At 41.7% G+C, this 21,233-nt stretch overlaps 1 protein-coding gene across 2 annotated transcripts in view; it reads left to right on the forward strand.

Moving 5' to 3' along the window:
• Window positions 1-21,233, forward strand: part of CLNK (cytokine dependent hematopoietic cell linker) — a 160,767-nt gene that overhangs the window by 128,158 nt on the left and 11,376 nt on the right. For both annotated transcript variants that reach the window (XM_028089168.1, XM_028089173.1), the window contains 6 exons: window positions 1,320-1,347; window positions 4,380-4,398; window positions 6,233-6,314; window positions 8,039-8,079; window positions 14,728-14,861; window positions 18,106-18,183. In XM_028089168.1, coding sequence (XP_027944969.1) covers window positions 1,320-1,347; window positions 4,380-4,398; window positions 6,233-6,314; window positions 8,039-8,079; window positions 14,728-14,861; window positions 18,106-18,183 — 382 coding nt within the window. The remainder of the gene's footprint in view (window positions 1-1,319; window positions 1,348-4,379; window positions 4,399-6,232; window positions 6,315-8,038; window positions 8,080-14,727; window positions 14,862-18,105; window positions 18,184-21,233) is intronic.

The following is a 21,233-nucleotide window of genomic DNA, read 5'->3' on the forward strand; positions in this document are numbered from 1 at the left end:
CATAAATTTTTATAAATCTAAGAAGGTAAATATAGAAATCTAGAAAAAATTCAAGTTCTCTCAAAAAGTTTGAAATCTTTATAAGTGGAGGCAAACGTAGCTTGACTCTTGTCACTTAAAGTCACGATCAATTGCACATTTTAAATTGAGGCCACATGGCCAATCGGTCAGTAATCCTAAAATGCCAGAGTCTCTTAAACATTAAAAACAGAAATTAGCCTCAATTTAACCCAAATAATTAATACTATGGGTGTCTGTTCAACTTTATTACTTCTGATCATATCTCTTTATCTTCCCACTTGCCCCATTAAAAGTGGGAGGCAGGGGGCAGACGTACCATCCCTGATGGGCTGATGAGCTGGTTACAAAATATGGCCCTCAGTCCATTTGCCTGCTACTTGGGGGTCTGAGAGCAGGATGCAGCATCTGAGCGCTGTGTGCTCCTGGGCTCATCTCCATCACCCTAGATCAACAGTCGTCTTCTGCGGCTGGTGTTGCTGTCTCAACCTCCCCACATTCCCTCAGGACCAGGCCCTCTCCAGCAGACCAGGCAGATAGAATGTGCCTGTCACCCCCACGCCTTCATCACTCCTCATCTGACTTTGACCACATCCCAACAGCAGAGCCCACTGAGCGCCCCACATTGTCATCCTTATCGCTAGCAATCCTCACAGTAACCCCCCAAGATGAATGTTCTTGTGGCCATTTTGCAGATGAGAAAGACGAGGTTCAGAGGCGCAAAGTGATTGAATTGACAGTATCCACGAAAGGCTTGCTGGCTCTTCTGAGACCTGCCCAGGGCGCACGTCAGCACACTGTGCGTTGAGTTCTTACCCCATCATTCATTTCATGGTCTGTCTCAGTCTCCCTTCATGGAAGCATCGGCTTCCTGGGAATCCTGCTGTACCCTACAACTTCACTCGTAGGACTCTTTATGCTTCCTCAAAGCAAAACACGAAGAACTTTGCAATCAAGCTAATAATAGCAGGTCCGACTGTGCTAATGAAACCCAACACGGAAAACCAAATGTCAGGAGAAATGAAGACATTATTGAAATTCTCCAAAAATGAGAAGCTAGTTTATTCATGTCCCCTTTCTGTCACCACCTTTCATATTGCCTCATAACTTCTTCTGTTGCTTAGAAAATTATGAGAAAAATAACCTGGCTTTTGCTTTATAGTACAGTGATGGATATCACACTGGACCATGGCTGTTAACTTGGCAATGAAAACGCAGTCAAAGGTTTTTAAGTGCTCAGAGTGATTTTATCTTGACTATGAACTGTATTTTATGTAACACCGTATTTATTTTCCTTACAGGCAGATAAACTTAAAGGACTTAAGTGAGGTAAGTGGAAATTTTGTCCTAGGAAACAAAGAAGGGATTTCTGTGCATTAGCATCTGTGATGGGCAAGACACTATTTGATTCAGAGACTTTATCACACTTAATTTTCATAATAGCTATGCTCAAATGTATTATTAGCTCTACTTTGAAGATGAGAAAACTAAAGCAAAACATGTCAAGATCCAGATCTTAGTCCAAGGTTTTATTTTGCCACCTGAATATACTGAGGAGTTCACCGGTCCAATGAAGAGCACCCAGTTTCCACGGAAGACATAAAGCCTCTACCAATGGCTTCCAGTCTTCAGCTTTACAGAAACAGGATATTGGAAATTGTACTATACCTTGACATTTGGTCTTCATAAGAGAAGACAAGCTGGCTCAGTACAAAAAATTTGAGATACAGACCCACACAGACCTGGGTTTGAATATACACACAACCCCACCCCTCTTTCTGTTTTCTTGGCCATAAAATAGAGATAGATATACTTCTTTGCAAAGTTGTTGTGAAAAAGTTAAAGTAAGTCAAAGCAAGTGCATAATGACCAGCTGAGCAGTAGAAGCTCAATAAACAGCATGCAAGTCAGGTATCATGGAGCTGCCTTAGAGCCCCTCCACACTCAGCTCCCTAACCCCCAATGAGCAAGTTCCCTAAGAAGTGGTAGGTCCGCTGTGACTGATGAAAAGTCACTCTCCAACAACCAGAATGGCCTCACCTCATTCCCACTGGCTTCCTAAGGGACTTGGTTCTTGTCTTAGTATTTCGACCATGCTCTTACATATAGATGGCAGAGGTTCATCTATTTTCTTCCTTTCTTTTGTTCTGTCTGTCCGTCTGTCCTTTCTTATTTGGCTTTACGAGAATGCTAAAATCAAAAGTCACACTTCTCACTTGTCACTCAGCAAGACACTTACTACCTCTCATTCATCAGATAATCATGGCAAGGAGGACAGCACATAACTGCTGAATGAGAAAGTGAGCCCTGGTTCCAATCAGGACCTCACCCGGCTCTCCCTCTCCTGGGAGTTGCTGGATTTTCCAAGCGCACCCCCGCCCCCGGGAAGGAGAAAGGTGGGTGTGGCACTCTGCTACTTGGCACTCTCTGACTCCACCCCCTTGTTCCTGTGGGTCAAATTTATGTGTCCCTGGTTGCAGATAGCTGCCACCCAAGATGATGTGTAGTCAACTCATGGGTCAGCCTGCAAAGACAATAGGCCTTCCAATCAGTAAGGAGCAAGAAGGAAGTAGCAAGGTCAGCCTCAGACAGCAGGGGTCATGCAGGACAGTTTGTTTTCTTTGTGACTTTGCCTGGCATTCTAGAAGTAGATATCATCTAAAGAACAACACCGCCTACTGGAAAAACACATTCTTCCTCCTTATCTTTTGCCAAGACACTTCCCCATTGTTTGTCTGGGCCCAGAGTCAAGGCCATTTCTCCACCACAAAAGCCCATCTCATAGGGCAAATACCATGCCTGGGTGTGAAGTGCTCACTCACATTATATCTTGGGAACCAGAACCCATTCCCAGCAGCAGTGGTGTGCTGCCCGCCCCAAGTCAACTTCACATAGCACGTTAGAGTTGTCAAAGAGAGACTCATTGTCTCATTTAATTCTCACAAAACCTTAAGAGAAAAAGAATCCTCAGGGGTAGAAGATTTTCCAGAGTCCCCACAGCTTGCAGAAGACAGGGCCAGCCCCTGAAAACCCAGGTCCACTCCCCACACTGTGACTCTCTGCCTCAGGAAACACAGACACCTCCGAGCGAAAGTAGCTTGAAAGAAAAAAAAAGGGAGGAGAAGGAGGAAGGAAGGAAGGAAAGAGGGAGGCATTACTATTTAACTTGAATGTGTATTTTCTAACAACAAAAAAAAGGAAAGCAGATAAACTGAAGAGATTTTACCCCACTTTTCTAATCGCATTCCATTTTAAATTCAGAGCCCTTAAGCGCAAAGTGGTCTGGATCTCAATTAAACAAAACACCTGCTCTCCCAGACAGATGGCTTCTTAGCCCTGTTTCCAGCTCTGTTCCCCCAACTCCTTGAAAAGGTCTGAGACTGTCTTCAACAAGGCTGTCTCCACAACAGCCTCTGACTGGGCACTTAGAACTGCCAGGTCCAAAGTCCCGGGCAAGACTCAGTGGGGAGACTTTCAAACCACTCATTAGGATGGATTCATTATCCTTTTTACTTAGCCTATAGATTTGCCTGATTTGCTGCCCATGATGAAATGTATGGCCTCTTTCCCAGAACCCAACTCTTTGACACGGAAGTTTTCAAAACAAAGGGGCTTGCCTGTTGGCTAGCTTCAGACAAGAGGTTCAATGCCTCTCTGAGCTATTTGTTGCTAAAGGTTTCCTGTCTGTGGAGCCAAGGTGAGTCAGGAGATCTGGGCTCCAAGGTTGGTACACTCCCCCCAACACACACACACGCCTGCATGTAAAAAACATCATAAGTCCAGTTTGTAGCCGGAACTTTTCACATAACATTGAGACGTACTTGTAGTGTACTATTTCATACTCTGTATAAATACTTGCAATGCATTTATAATATTCCAATAAGTCAGTATAGTACCAAAATTTACTTAACTGTTCTCACTTAGATGGGCATGGAGATTGTTTCCAGGGCTTAACACCATAAGTAATGATGTACTGGATGTCTTTGGGCATGGAACTGGGTCCAGATTTCAGGTGTTTTCTTAGGAAAAAAAGTCTCATCGATGGAATTATCGGGACGAAGATAGGAGCAATCCTAAGGTTCTTGACAGCTATGGTTCAACTGCTTTCAGAAGAGTCAAAGTAATTTATAGCCCCATCAGCAGACTGTATATTTGCCTGTTGCCTCACACAGGGAGTATAACATTTTGATTTTGCTTAGTCTTTTGGAGAATTATTTGTAGGTTTTAAAAAATGTATACTAACAAAAATGTTATCCAAATTCTACTAACCAATTGCTCCAAAAAACCATGGTTTAATGTAAAATTCTCTATCACCAAGATTCACTCAACGTTATTTTGTTGTTGTTGTTAATTCAATGCAGGTCCTTGGAACAGAGAGAGGTAAGCTGTTTACATTTGTTTTCATACACCAATGCTATTAGGTTAAGTTCCATTTCCAGATTTATAGCATTAGTCATTTTTTAAAAAGGATTGTTTCAGGGCCTGGCATATAGAAGCACCTGTGTGTGTGTGCATGATGATGTGATCCAGGTGGGCCCAGGACCGCCTAGTCTACTCAAGAGCCCTCTGGTTGAAAAAAGGTGATTAAAATTGAGGCTCAGGTGGAGGTCTTTCTTCTGCCATAGGCAACCGACTAGAAGGAGGCACGCTGTCAGCCCCTGCCGTTTTAGAAAGACGTGCTTGGCCCACTACTCCAGAGAAGCTCTTGGTCTCTCTGGCTTTGATGGTACCCATGCACACACACATAGTCCCTCATTTGATTGTGCACACACACATATGCATGTATGCACATCATTGGTAGATGCTAAGCAGCAGCAAGTTCATGCCCACCTTTGAAATACCATTCACCTGATTCACTTACAATGATGAGTTATGTCAAAGTCCAAGGATTTGAGCCATGACCCAGAGACTTAACACAGGCAGCATAGTCCCACAAAGCAACATCGGTTAGGATTTCAGAGGCTGCCACCAACTCACTGTTTGGTTTTGGCCACGCTGCATTGCATCTGTGGGTCTCAAGTCTGCTTTTCTTTATACAGAGGGAGTTAGGCTTAAGTGGGCCTAACCAGGGTTTGTAGATTCTCAAGGGTCCCTCATGGAGAAGTGGGGGTCAGTTGGCAATTCTAAATAACTTTAAAACCTAAAGTAAACTGTGCCCTTTTCCACACTGAAACTCAACATCCTCACTAAAATGTTCAGATGTTGTCGTCTTGGACTTCTGGGATTATCAGTGCAATGATGTCACGTTGCTCAGCGCATGAGGGGCAGAAGCTCTGGGTGGCTGCTGATGACATCAAATGATTTTACGGGATGGGTGACTAGTGGACCAGGCACTGACCCCATTCACATTGCAAGTAATCACAGCCCTTCAATCAGAGGTGTCCAGTCTGTGACCCACCTTGGACAGAGAAAAGAGCACAGAGCAACAACCAGAATTAAGACATGTCAATGTCGATTCACTTCCTTAACTTTACTACTAAGGATAGCAACGGGGAGAGTGTTTTATGGCATTTCATATCATAGTATGATTACATCCCTTGGTGATTTGGATGGCAGATTATTCATGATGAAAAGGAAATAAATAGTGGTCACATCCATGGCATATGTAATTACTAAATAACTCCAGTTCATATGGTTGGCAAATCTTTTCAAAACTTAAAGATCAAATGGGGAAAATTGAGAAAACGTATGCCTGCTGGTAAGCAGGTAGGCACGGCTGGTCTACATCAGAATCCTGGGAGCTCTCCAGCCCTGTCGCAGAAGAGATGCGAGACTTCAGGAGAGCGTGGGCCAGCACTGGGCAACCCCCTGCCCAGAGCAGTTCTCAAGTTTCACTGTTTTATTTATGTTCCTATGTAAGTTTTCATTTGAATGCAGAATTCAACTTTGGTTCACTTCCACACCAAGCCCTTCCAATACCAAATACCTTCCAATGTGATATTCTGTATTTCAGGAAGCTCAATGATGAATTCCAGATTCAGTATTCTTGATCCTATTGAATATTCACGATTCGAAACAGTTTTTATAGCCTCAGGGAAAAGCCGCCCACGGGAGCGAGGGGAGTTGTAGAATATGTACGTTACGGTTTCTGCTGACCACCAACAGCCCGCTCCTACTACTCAGAGATCACTCAGATGAAATCACAGAAGTTCCATTACGTCCCCAATCATTTTCTTTTTACAACCTGACCAAATTTTGTGACTCTTTTATGCAGTTCCTCATTACCAGATGAAGCCTGAATCAATTCACCTGTCACAAAATCAAAGCACTCCAGAGATTCCTCTTGCCATTGCCAGGTAAGGAGACAGGAATGCCTTGTTGGGCGGCAGCCTGGGGGTCAGGCCATGTGTTGTCCTGGATAATGACGCACGAAGGCTTCCTGAGAAATGGGAAGTCTTTGGTCTTTGATAATGAAGCCCAGTGATGAGGCCCAAGGGAAATGTGTGAGTCACAGTTGTTAGGGAAGCTAATGGCATTGTTCTTCCTGTAATTTACTAGTGATTGCTTGTTAGAGAAGTTTGGGAGATCTGAAGGCTTGGATATGAACTAGACAGGTTTAACTGGAATGGATGCAAATCAATCTGGGGGGGAAATTGGCTATTTCTAATTATTCTCGGTTGGTAACTTGTAAGTTACCACACAGAAACTGACAGCTACTTTTGAACAAAACTTTATAGATGGTTGGAGGTTGAAAATGCTGTTATCTGATTTAACACCTGCCTGATGGGGTTATTGTGACCACTGCTGTCCCAAATGAAGATTCGAGGAAGCAAAGGCTCAGACCAGTGATTCACTGACCAAGGTCACTATAAATTAGTGGTGGCTTCCTTACAACAAAATCCAGGGCCTCCAAAATTAGTGCTTCTAAGGTCCCCATGACCATGGCCAGTGGCTCCAGCCTCAGTTCATGCCACTTTCCCACTGTCTCAATCTGTGTTGTCACATAATGCAGCACCTCCCCCCATATTTCCCTCTTTCCACCCTCTCCCTACTTGGAAAAACCCCTCTTCAGCCACCAGACCCCAGCTTAAAGCCACACTGAATCTAGGAGATAGTTTTGACCCACTCCCCAGAGGGAATAAATGAGGCCCAGGGAGGTGGAGTTCCCTACTACTGAAGTCAAGTCCAACTTCGAAGCCCAAACAGTAGCCCATGCTGCCAAAAGGCTTGACTCTGAAAATGTATGAATGCTGACTTTCCCTGGTGCCCTGCCCACAGTTAAGATGCTATCTTTTATTTATTCAATAAATACAGGGAATGTACCTTGTCTATGGTAGAACAGAGAAGTAGTCAGGAGAGATTCACCAGAATCGGACTGCCCACCTCATCACTAGCAAACCACATCCTTGGGCAACATTGCTCGTCCTACAGTAGACGCTGAGAGCAGAGCCAGCCCTGTTGCCAGTGCCCAATAAATGTCAGCTCTCACTGCCATGCCAGGCCTGCACATCAAGGGCATGATCTCCATCCCCCATTACCTCCCTTTCCCTCGCTTGCATATTGTTGTTTTAAGAGTCTTTTATTATATTTTTATAATCCTTTCTCTCTTATGGATTTCCTAATAATAATCCAGTTTTCTCACTTAGCTCACATTTCAGGAAGGAACAAAATAATTTCTGTGCTCCTCTTGCTTGCTATGGCTCGCTCTCCTTCAACTGGTAAACAATTTCTATAGAATATTAGCCCCAACCCGCCACCTATCTATAGTGACTGTAGTTACGAGGCAAGTCTGAATTCATGGTTTCCAAAAGCAAAGAATCATGATATGTGCTTACTGAAATATGATGGAAAGAACTTGTATGGGTCAATTTGTTCCATATCTGTTTGCCTGCCTTGAGAAAAGAGAGAAAGAACCACCCGCCTATTGCCTTACAAAACAGAAATTCTTGTAGCACAGCCAGTGAAATATAAAGTGCTTTGTAAATGGGACTTAGTCCATTATGACTGACATTGCCTTTGAATGGAATTTTACCTACTATGGGAAATACCAACATTCTGTCAATTCTAACATTCCCTTTAGCTCGCCATTCATGACCAGGAACCACAGTGTACAAAACAGAGGTAAGAGCACTGTATGTAAGAATTATAAAACAAACAGGTAAGCCAGCACACTATGACATCCCTGCACTGTGACTTAGCTTTTGCGAGGCTCCACGCCGTTGAGCTGATACGTGTAGGTGTAATTAGCTTGTTTTCATTGACAGATAGTATTCCATTTGTTAATATCCCAATTTTTATCCGTAATTCAATATGATCACTTGGGTGGTTTCCAGAGTTTTCTTCTTATGAACATGATGATGTTATGAACAATATTGTAGAAGTCTTCCCATGTACACAACACGGTAACTTCTCTAAGAGTGAAATTTCTGGGTCGGAGGCTATGCCTCTCTTCAATTGTACTAGATGCATCTTCCAAAGCAGACATGTTAGTGTCACCAACAGCTTATGAGTCCTACTCATTCCCCATCATCTCCAACAGTTGTTCTTGACAAACTTTTGGTTTTTGCCAATCCTTTGGATATAAAATAGATTTAAGTAAGTCAAACAAAGAAAATCAAATTGACTCCTCTTACTAATTGACTGTAAAGATAAATATAGGATACCTGTCTGCAGAGATGTCTAAAGCAACATATAAATATAGCGTTATATTACTATGGGTGGTGGGTTTTGATTAGTATTATTTTGTTCAAACAAATCTATCATGTACTTTTGCATTTCTTTCTTCATTCCATATGCTATGGAGATTCTGTGTCCAGGTCTAATCCTGCAGTCTCTTTCTGTTGAGCCTCAAGAGGGCTTAGAGCTGGAGGAAGCAGACCCCATGGGATATAGTGGAATGACTGAGGGTTCTACTGACCTGACTCCCAGTGCTGCCTCCTTCCCTGCAATAGGGTCATCTTGAGCAAGTTCATTCTTGGATCCTCACCCTCCCTCCATCCACAAAATCCAAATAATAATATTAACTCACAGGGTTACACACACACACACAGTCGTGTGATACACAGTAGGCAACTAACACATTTTAATAAATATACTTCCTTCTCCAGAGATTCCCAACCCAACTGACCCATTAGACCTAAGTGTTTTCTGCCTGCCCTCCATCTTGTCCTTATTCCTCTTCTGCCCTACACTATCTATGCCTTAGACTGAAAAACCAATTTGGAAAGCTTAGTTCCCACGATGTGTGCGCATTGCTAGTAAGACTTTCCCAAGAGGGGCGCCCGGGTGGCTCAGTCGGTTAAGCAACTGCCTTCGGCTCAGGTCATGATCTCAGAGCCCCACGATCAAGTCCCACATCGGGCTCCCTGCTCAGTGGGGAGTCTGCTTCTCCCTCTGACCCTCCCCTCTCTCGTGCTCTCTCTTTCTCTCACTCTCTCTCTCTCAAATAAATAAAATCTTTAATTAAAAAAAGGCGTTTCCCAAGAGAGGACTTCCTTCTTTGAAGGAAGGCAGTTAAAAGAGCTGTGATTAATGGGATGGGCTGAATCCCTAAGAATCAAATGGCAGAAACAGTAGTCCTGGAGGCCAGACTAGGTGTAGGAAGATAAAAAGACTTGCAGCATCCAGGGGCGAAAGTCTAGGAGCTGAGTGAGGGTTGTGAGAATATGCTGCAGGGAAGCAGAATCTGCGTAGAGAGAATTCCAAAGTCTTAATTTGAAAGACGAAACCATACACAAGTGAAAAATGAAGAGCAATTCAAGATTGGAACAGCCATGTTAGTGAAGCGGATGGCCTTCACAGACATGAGTCCAGCCAAGCACCCCAGGACCAGGAGTATATCATCTGTACTGAGCTCTTGCAGACTGTTCTCCGCTCGTGTCCGAGAAACAGTTGATGAAGGAAACAGCCCAGAATGGACAGGGGAAATGTTTCCAGAGCCTTCAAACACCACTGATTCATTCCTCTTTCAGTCATCAAACATCCACAAAGCACATGGGTTGTATACAGAATCAGGCTGGGCCCTAGGAAGACAGAACAGAGACAGCCCCGCCCTTCAGCTAATCAGTGCTTTCGCACCTGCCTCGCTCCGCCATCGGCTTACTGAGCAGGTGTTCATTCTACTAGGTGAAAATTCATTTCTGGATCACCAGGGAATGGCAGAAACTAGATACATAGAGAACCACACAATCCCAGCACTCAGTTTTCAGTCTAGCAGACTCTCTAAGGCTTACTGGTTTTAATTGGAATGCCTGAGCAGAAGAAGTCAGCACTCTTCATGCAGAATAGTGAAATCTACACCTCTGTCAATGGGGATATTATCCTTATTCTACAAATGAGAAAGGAATTTGGGAAATGCTTATTTTTTATAGTTCAGCTACTACTTGATAAACAGACTTGGCTCAATTCCCTAATTAATGAATTCAAGCTAAGCTATTAGGAGTCGGAGAATTCTATACCCAACAATTCTAAAGTCGGGGGCGGGGGGGTCCACATCACCAGGCAATTCTCGACACCAGCTGGGTGACCTACAGTTCAACTCTATTCTGACACTACATGAGTTCATTAGATCCCACAGGTAAAGTGTTCAATCCCACAAGATTGTGCCCCACCAGCCCATGCCAGATGCCAAGCATATGTCACTTGGGCTTCTGATCAACCAGCTATAGATCCAAGATTCCAACGAACCCCTCCCTAGATTCAATTAATTTGCCAGAATGGCTCACAGAACTCACAGAAACATTTTTCTTGCTGGATTAGCATTTGATTGTAAAAGAACACAACTCAGCCACAGCCAGATGGAAAGGATTCATAGGGCAACATCCTGAACAAAGGGGCTTCTGTCCTCATGGAGTTTGGGGCCCTGTATAATGGCATGTGGAAGCATTCTGGTTCACCAACTTAGAAGCTCTCTGAACCCCATCCTTTGGGGTTTTGGAGAGGCTTCATTACATAAGCAGGATTGATGAAATCACTGGTCACTGGTGACTGATTCAACCTCCAGCCCCTCTCTTCTTCCCTAGGTCAAGGGGGTGGGACTAAAAGTTCCAACCCTCCAGGCACATGGCTGATTTACCTGTCAACCATCCCTAGGCACTTTCAGAAAGTCACCTCATTAACATAAACTCAGGTGTGGTTGCAAGGGGCTTGTTATAAATATTAAAGTAACTGTGTCATTCTTATCACTTAGGAAATTCCCAAGGTTTTTGTTGTTGTTGTTGTTGTTGTTGTTGTTCTGATAAGACCATGTTTTAATTGCCTATGACAATTCCAAAGGTTTTGGAGCAGCTGTTAACTGACTACAACCAAATACATGTTTCCTCACCACATCACAGAGCCTAAGCAAATGGGTATCAGGACCAAAAAATAAACTGTTTTGATATATTGGAAGATGGTCCAGAAAGGTTTGGCTCTACTCCAAAATCATAACATTAATCTCTAAGCTTGGGATTGTAGATGATCTATGTGCTTTTTGTCTTAAATTTTTGTTTTCTGACGTTTTCTTTTTCTATCAGCATTTTATAAATATTCTTTAAAAGATATGGCTCTTATCTTATAAAATTAATTTTTAAATTGCATGTAAGAGTAACTTCAAATTTACCAATATATATGTATGGATACCTGCTTCAAATAAAATGCTTTTATATAACTTACAAAAGAAAAGTCTAAAACTGTGTTTCTCTTATAATATTAACAACATAAGCAGTGGTGTTTTTTGAGGGATCAGGACAGGTCAAACACCACGCTAACAGCTTTATATACAGAAGAATTTTGAAATATTAGTAATTATTGGTATCAATATGATTCTACAACCCATGCCTTTTTTATTAGGCTGCCCTGCCTCAAATTTTATTGACCACCTACACAGTGTCCTCCCCACAATGTTCTTCTGCTTACTCTGTGTCAATCTCTTCATCAACGTGGCCCTCTGTTCTCCAAGTAGGAGAGTCCTATTTCATGGGGTTATAAAACTAAAATGCAGTTTCATGTAAAATATATATATATATATATATATGTATATATGTGTATCTGCATACGTATAAATGTTTGTATATATAACATATATTATACTATGTAATATATATATAATTTCCAAAGATCAGCTGCCATTATTCTAGAACAAAATCAGTTAAATATTTATAGTGGATTATATGCTCAGAATTTCATTCACTCATTAAACAAAGATCCAAAGGGCCTTCAGGGGAAAACAGCACAGCAAAGTTGTTCTGTTTGTTGTTTTGTTCCATTTAACTCATTCTCTGCATAGACTACAAATGCATATAGCTGTTCCCAAATGCTCTTTTTCAAGTCAGACTTTTTAAATATTCAAGCAAGGCACTCAGAGTTGAAATATAATAAATCAGTTGCCACAATATAATGAAAAATTCATAATCACTGAACACTATTATGTAAACTACACAAACCAAGTGATAGAAAATGCTGATAATGGTTATTTTCTTTTCTCCAGTACACTCTTACACTTTCGATCCATGTTGAAAAGATAGCGATGGCCATTTCAGTAATAAGTCTCTATGTACCACTTCACTCTAATTTAAAATAAAGTTTTTAAAGTATTTTTGGAAATACTACAAGAGCTCTTTTAGCTTTTTGGTTAGGATTTGCCTCCATCCTCCCTAAGTGATCACTTTGTCATTATATTTAGGTGTCATTATATTTGCACAAAACTGGAATTTTTAAACTAGTCTGCACCTAATTTTTCAAGGCTTAGCTTAAACTTTTGACATTTATTGTGATTACTAATATTTTAGATCAGTTTTTACATTATTCTGTGACTCCTCTTTGCCCTACTTTTTTGGACTATTTCTTTTCCTGACAGATAGTGGGTTCATCTCCTAATTCCCCTCTCTTTCTCCCCCTTGGAAGTTATACATTCCAATTCTATTCACCCATTCATGACCTTTAACATTTTAAATAAAAGCATGCTTGAATTTTAAAAATCTGAGGTTCATAGCCTCTTCCCAAGCAATAGAAGAAACTCAGAATGCCCTAATTCTGATGATATGGATTCTGCACTATTTGAAAATTAAGCTCCTTTACTTATAAAATTTGAAAATCAGAGATGTCTTTAGCATAATTCCTATTTTTAAGGTCATAAATTGGTGGGTGAAGTTAACTTACTATGATGAATGTGATTTAAACTTCAAGCAAACAAACATTTTCCAACAAACGTTTTCATACACGTCATTCCCTATAACAAACCTTCTTAGGCTCCACATTAAAAGCCACAATCCTTGAAACCATTAAAATAGAATGTAAAATGTTACTCTGTTCTTCTTAGTAAACTTAGAGAAAAATTCAGCTTTTTTATGACAAGAAGCAGAATAAAAACATAAAACCTAAATGCTACAGTAACTAGCATGTAAATATTTGCTATCAGTATTGCGTTTCAAAGTATACTGTCAAAAGTATCTCACTCTTTCAAAGTTCTTACTCAGCTACTAACTAGGCCCATAATTTTAGTTATATTTTTAGACTGAATTAAGACTCTCTAGCTTATAGTTCTGGCTTTATACTAATCGCCTTTCTTCCATGTTATATTATTACTGTCCAGTATTCTACTTTGATATTGTTTTCATACTCTCAAGGCTTTATGATTTTTATACAGTTAATCCTTGCTTAAAATTACTAACATATTTACAAATATCTTTGCTTAGTATTTCTCCTAACACTTCATTCCTTCCTTGTGGCCTTGATTTCATCCTTTATTAGTGTTTATGAGAATGACGTGCAGTGAAAATATGCTATTTTCATTGAATATAAAGAGAAAACACCATGTCAAAACTTGACAAGCGGTAGTATCTCAAGGTTTAGGTTCCATGTGAACACTAAACCCTTTCAATGAACTTTTTGTATTCTGTTACTTTGAAGTCCATTGGTCTATCTTATTCTTTTAAAGAATCTTCTAACCAGGCATGATTTTGTAATGTCACGCATTCGTCACTTGGAATATTATTCACAGACCTGAGCAGATCTTTCCAATGTTAACACATTTTATAATATTTTTTAATTACATTTGCAAATAACACCACCAGTCTCATCAGAAAAGTGTGTTGTTATGTAATGGTGGTAGGTACAAGCTTTTCCAAATTCTAGTTTGCACTAGAAAAATCTAATTTTATAACTGGCAACAAATACTGCCAGTTGTTTTCCATAAAGTGACAGGCTTACTTGGTTCATTTTTAATAAAATATCTGCCAACTGCCCAAGTCTGAATAACCATAATTTATCTGTTAGTCATTCTTTTAGGTTAAAAAAAGTGATATTCCATTAAAACAAAAAGTTATTCTTTCAAGTCATAAAAGTAGTGTGTTCTGAGTTGAGAACAAGCTTAGCTTGTTTAAGAAACTGAACAGGGTTCATTATGACCAGAACAGAGCAGACGATGTGGGATGGGATGGATGGATGGATAGGTAAGATTATTCCAGGCCTTACTGACAGAAGTAAAACATTTGGATTTTCTTTCAGGTATAAAGGAAACCATGGAAGGATTTTCACCAGGTGGAATAACAAAGTCAGAATTACATTTTGTTAAGATTACTCCAGATGCCCTAGAGAGAGAGAAAGGGGCAAAAGATGAAGCAAGAGAACAATCCAGAGGAGATTGCTTGTCCAGAATGAGATGACAGTAGTGTAGACCAAGAAGGTTGCCCCAGACATAGGAAGGAGTGATGAGTTCCAGCTCCTTGTTGGAGGGAGGTAATCTGAAACAGTAACAAAATCATATTTATATGTGAATTTCCTTTTCCCCAGATCATAAAGAAAGCATGCAGTTTCATCCTCCTCAGAGATGTCAGTCTCCAGCCCGCTTCAGCTCTCAGGAAAATTTGCTTCACCATAAAAACACAAGCTGGAGAAAACCTTTCCCTACGAGGTCTGATGCAAAGGTAAAACAAATACTTCTCTTCAGTGTCTTTCTAGATGAACTTAGCATCGACAGAGAGCTTTGTTGAACAATGCTTAGAAGGAGATCACCATGATTGGCTTTATTTTTTCCCCTTCTGGTTATACATTACTGGTTTTTAATACACTTTACAGTGTTTTGCTATATCTTGTATAGGTCTTTTACCAGTCTTTAATTTGCATATTCTCAGATTCTCCAAGTGGCATTAATTAATCAAAAAAATAGATATATCAAGGCCTGTGTTTTATATTCACTAGCTGTTCAATAATCTTTCAGGACTAGCAAGGATTTATATACGGCAAATCTTTTGCCAATAAAAGATCCACCTATCACATACTCCCTTCATTTGAACAGTCCAACAGCTATTTATTGAGCACTTTTACATGCCACAAAACATGCTAGAGGATATGGTCTCTGCCTCAGAGGAGACATAGAGCAGGGAGAGATGCTAGTGGATAACAGATGTACTCTTGTTTGTCCTTCATCTATTTCCTGGTCTCTTTCTAAAATATTCACCATCCCTATGATCTTCTTGGATCATGTTGCACTTACATTTACTATGGGGGAGGGTGGGTGTCAAAACTTTCTTTGTAGTTTCGATGCCCTTCCCTCCATTACCTTATAACGTTGATTATTAAAGTCTTTCACTATAAGGCACAGAGGAATATGCTTCTTCTGGGTCTCCATTCCATATCCTCCTATGCGTGGGGTCCTGCTATGGAGCTTGCAAAGCGTTTTAAGCAGAAGCAGAGCATATAAGATATCTCTGGTCCAGTCTTATAATCCCTGTGGTATCCTGAAAGTCTTTTGCTGTCCTTATATTAATTTCTACCTTAATTCTAAAAGAGGTCACATACTCTCAAGTTAGACTTTAGGAAACTTTTGCACATACTTCTGTTATTGTTCCTTTTTATGTACCTGGATTCCTTTTCCTCTGTCATCTTCTTCATGAGCACAGAAATCCCTGAGTTCTAACCAGGTGTCTCTCCAAAGTCACGCCCCTCCCAGAGCCTGGATCCCTTACAGGCATGGGAGAGGCTTGCACTAGATCAGGAGTTCCCTGATGTCAACAATTTCAATGCACCTTACGATCTGTGACCTACCCATGTACTATCAATAATAATGTTTACTTATTAATATTCTTTGACTCCTTTTTTCACTTTGTACCACTGTTATAAAGAGAAAGCCAGTATTACATGCCATAGATAGGAAGTAACCTTAAAACTAATGGCAACAATCCACTTCTGAGCATATATGCCCCAAAGAATTGAAGGCAGGGACTCAGACAGGTTATTTGTACACCCATGTTCATAGCAGCATTTTTCACAATAATGCCAAGACGTGGAAACAATCCAAATGCTCATGCAGGGATTTTATAGATATAATTTCAGTTTGAGATGATGACAAAAGTTTTGGAGATGGACAGTGGTGATGGTTGCAAAACCATGAAAATGTACTCAACGTCACTGCATTATACACTTAAAATGGCTTAAATGGTAAATCTTGTGTTGTGTCTGTTTTACCACATTTTTAAGTTGCTTAGGCTCAAACAAAACAAGGCCATTAAATTGTAGCAAGATCCCACCATTCACTAATGGCTCTCAGCATAAGGATTGCAGGAGAGATTAGAAATGCCAGAGAGTTATTAAGGACATACTAGAACAAAAATGAAACATTCCTCTTGAATTATTCAAAGGACTAGACAAGAGAACTGAAAGGGAGCTACTTCCCCACCCCCCAGGTAATTCAGGATTTAATGCTGTATCTGAGTACCACCTAAACTCACCTGCTGGCACTCATGACTATACCTGGAGAAACACAGGACTATAAAATCTCTAAGTGTCTTCCAGTTTGAACAAGTAAATAAAGTCAGAATTGCTGAAATGCACGATGACTGAGCCCAGCCAAGCCCCTAGACTATCTGAGAGACCCTCCAGAAGCAGCAGATCGCTCTGAGCTCTGAAAGCTCCCACTTCTGAGGGGGATGGGGCTCTAAGGCCCCTTTGTTTCTGGAGCCTGTTACGTGGCTTTGCAGGAAGAGAGCAGAGCTGGTCCTGCCTCTGGACCTTCCCAAGGGGTTAGGGACTAGGTAGAGGAATTTATTCCAAGGGGGGTGTTAAATAAGAGATGACTTTGATCCCCAACTGGATGGGAAGAGAGTAGCAGAGCCAGGAGGGAGGAAAGGGTGAGGTGTGAGGGGGTTTCTAGGCAGCAGGGCTAGCTCATGCCAAGCCTTGAAGCTATGCATGTCCAGAGAACAGCAAGCACATCTGCCTGGCCGGACCCATGTCCTCAGACTGCAGCCAGCGAGGTTGCAGACTTAGGCTGGAGCTAGCTCATGCCTCTCCCAATGGCACTCACATATGACTGGTGGTGTACCCATTGCTAGAAGGATCAGGTATGTGCTGGGAAGACCAGAGACTCAGACGGAGAGAACAAAGACCTGCTGTCCCATACCTAGCTCTTGCCAGTCCTGTGACAGATGCTGACTCCCTGAGCCTGCACTGTCCTGACGTGCAAACCTCACAGGATTATTATGGGGGTGGACTGGATAATGAATGAAGAATGGCCTTGGAGAGGTTGGACTCATGCAAAGGACTGTTTAATGGTATCATCCTTGGAATCCAGTAAAGGAATTGCAGATTCATGGTACATCTCCCTGACTGCCCTTTCTTCTGTTATGGTGGATTTTATCATCAAAATAAATCAATTGGTATAACAGGGTATCAGGGAGAAAGCCAGATAGACCAGGGTTCGAATCCCAGTTCCACCACATGTGATTTGACGCAAGAGCTATAAAGATGCTCTCGATCTGCACCTCCCCTGCTGGTTTTGCAAGGATTAGGGCCACGCTGGCTTCACAAACAATACACCTCCCACCATAGCTTCAGCAGGTGCAGATTCAGAAAGCACTGGTAGATAGAAGGTTTATTACCCATTTTGAGCATGGTGCCAATGGGCCTTTCTTAACAGATGGGAGTGAAATTTCTGGTTACTTTCAGTGACAGACGGACTCTGTCATGCCAGTTTCCTATAATCCCTAAGCTGCAGTTGCTTTTCCTGTGTCCATTTCCAGATCCAGGGATGGAATTTTTGTACTGCGTATTTGCTATCAATCAAACTGTGGTGTGACCCTAGTAGAACAAAAGCATACTTTAGTTAATTAATTGATTAAAGTTAGCACTTCTTTTTGATCCTAAAATTTTCATCATTTACCTGCACCGCAGGATGTCCAGCAGAGTGACTGGTACATCGGAGAACAAAGCCGCAAGGCAGTAGAAGAGGCATTAAGGAAGGAGAACAAGGTAACGCCTTCTAGAGGGCCCATGTCACCCTGTCTGCAGCTGTCTTACGGTTTTCTGCCCATGGGTCCCCCAGCACGTACAGAGCAGTGTGCTTTGACGCACCAGCCTGTATCTCTCAGTGCTCAGGAGGTTGTCATTAAAAGGGGGACTTGGCTGTGTCACTATGAGTCATGGGACTTGCTCTTCTTCCAAAATATCTTTAAGGAGGGCATGTGTTGTGATGAGCACTGGGTGTTATACGCAACTGATGAATTACTGAACCCTACATCTGAAACTAATGATGGTTAATTGAATTAAAAATATCTTTAAGTTTAGGTTTCTTTATTGATTAAATGAACACAGTAAAATCAACCCTAAGGAACTATTTTGGAGATCATATGTGGAAGCTGAGGTCTGAATGGAGGTCACCATGGAAGATGCCTTCCTTCTGCTTTCCTCCAAGGTCATCTCATTATTAAAGGTCTGCATACAGTACGGGCAGGTCTTCATCTCTCCTGTCTTCAGGAAAGGTGCAGGGATCATGAACGCTGTCATAGTCAGGGTATGATAGGTTTCTGTAGTAACTACCGCAAGATCTCAGTTGCTTAGCATAGCAAAACTTTCTTGCTTGCGCTCCATGGGCTAGAAAGGTTTGGGTGCTGGTGGAGACCCCGTCTCCATGTGTGCTCACTCCAGTCACACACTGGCTCTTACCACATGCTCTCGAAAGTAACACTCATCTCTGCTCACATTTCATTGGCCGAAGCGATTCACATGGCCAGGCCTAAGTCCCCAGGGCGTGGGGAAGGACAAACCTACCATCTGACCAGAAGGAGAAAAGAAGTGAAATACTTGGGATCAGATCAAATGACTACTAGAACCACCATCACAAACAGCAAACAGTTATTAAATAACTACTCGTCGATGAGCAGAGAGCTCTACTAGGCTGTGAGAAATCTCTCAGAAGTGGTAGAAAGGTTCTCAAGACTGTTGGAGCATCAAAACCTCTCCTCAACTAACAAGTGCGATGTTTATTGTTGAATGAAGAGATACAAAAATGGATGAGTGAGTTAATTAGTAAACGGGTGGATAAATGATAGGTCCCCAATAAATTTTAATAAAATGTAGCTCTCAGAATTGATACTGTAAAATTAAATAAGACAAATTATATGTAAGTTTCTAGGGTAAATTGGATAATGCCCCCTGACAAGAAGCCCACATCCTAAACCCCAGACCTTGTGAATATACCACCTTACTTGGGAAAAGGGCTTTGCATATGTGATTAAATTAAGAATCTTGAGATGGGGACAGTATCTTGTATTATCTGAGTGGATTCAATGTAATCACAAGAATCCTTATAAGAGGAAGGCAGGAACGTCAGTCAGACATGGGGGCCATAAGTCAAGGACCCCTGGCAGCCTCTAGAAGCCAAAAAAGGCAAGGAAATGCATTCTTCCCAAGGGCCTCTGGAAGGAACCCAGCCCTGTGACCCCTTGATTTTAGCCCAGTCAAACCCATATCAGAACTCAGTCTCCAGAACCACAGGAGAATAAATCTGCGTTTTAGTCTGCGAAGTTCATGGTGACTTGTTCCAGCAGCAGGAGGAAATTAATACAGTTGCTAACAAAGGATCTTGAGCATATTAGATAGAAGTCAATGCAACGATCTCATTCTCTAGATGAGGAACCTGAGGCTAAATCAAGGTCTCGGTCATAAAGAGGAAAAGTGGGAAAAGTGGCAGAACCTATATTCAAGATCAGGGCTCTTTTTACAAAACCACAACTGCTCTAGTAGCCATCACAGTTCTTTACGTTCCAGTGGGGAGCCTCAGGTGGCTAGCTGATGCCTTGCCGACAGGACCCTTCCTGCCCCCTCCCCGGGGAACCCCACCCGAGCAGACCTCTCCTTGTAGATGGGGGAGTACAGTACCAGCTCCAACCGTGCCTCCTACTCCTGGTTAATCAGTACCCAATGAGCCACTGCACTCTCTGAGCCCGTCTGCCAACACAGAAATTACTCTTAGCAGACCTGCTTCCCGGAGCCGCTGTGGGGATGGTGCTAGAATTCCAGAGCAATGTATATATCCCACAGTGTCCTTCCAGCAACATTTGGGCACTCAGTAGAGGCTCCTTTTGCCACCACTCTCTGTGCCTGTTTCTGTCCCCTCCCACAAAAGCACTGATGAAACAGCATCTCAGTGGCATGACTTCATCTTTTCCTATTCTGTTTGTCTCAGTTGTGTCAAACCATGTTTCCAATTAAGGAAAGATAATTTCATTTAAATTGCAGGATCGCCCAGATTCGTGATGACAAACTCACTGCAGAGGTTAAGATGATGAATCCAAAAATTGGTTCCGTGTCTTGGTGTCCTCTCCCTTTCTGATCTCGGGCAATGTTCTGTGCTTGAATCCTAGGGCGTCAATTATGGCTGAATGTTTTAGGTAGAACGAGTTCCAGAAAATTCCTTAATCCCACTTTATGTACTCAGAGACTGATATATTTAAAGGGCAAGAACTTGGGCTTGACTTTTAGGTAATCTACTAACTAGCCGTGATGCGTTAGTGGATTCACTTAAGCAATTAGACCCTACTTCCCTTACCTGTAAAATGGGGATACAATAATTTCTCAAATTTTATGTAAACATCACATGAAATAATGTGTGTAAAATGCTTAGCATCTTTTTTTAAAGATTGTATTTATTTATGTGAGAGAGAGAGAGAGAGAGAGAGAGAGCACAAGCAGGAGGGAGGGGTGGGGGGAGAAGCAGACTCCCCATTCAGCAGGGAGCCTCATGAGGGGCTCGATTCCAGGACCCTGAGATCATGACCTGAGCCAAAGGCAAACGCTTGACCAAGTGAGCCACCCAGGCGCCTCCAAAATGCTTAGCATCTTGAGAACAAGTCTCAATAAACCTTAGCTACCAGAATTATCATGTCACTACAGTTTCTTAGTGTTATTTATAAACTTAATATATTTATAGTATTATTGTATTATAACCATTATCTATATCTATAACTATAAATATTAGTTATGCACAAGAGTTATATATAGATACACAGATATACAGTCTA

The sequence above is a fragment of the Eumetopias jubatus genome, unplaced genomic scaffold, assembly GCF_037043125.1.
Source record: "Eumetopias jubatus isolate StellerSeaLion01/CBP00866 unplaced genomic scaffold, mEumJub1_p1.0 scaffold_2, whole genome shotgun sequence".
Lineage (NCBI taxonomy): Eukaryota > Metazoa > Chordata > Mammalia > Carnivora > Otariidae > Eumetopias > Eumetopias jubatus.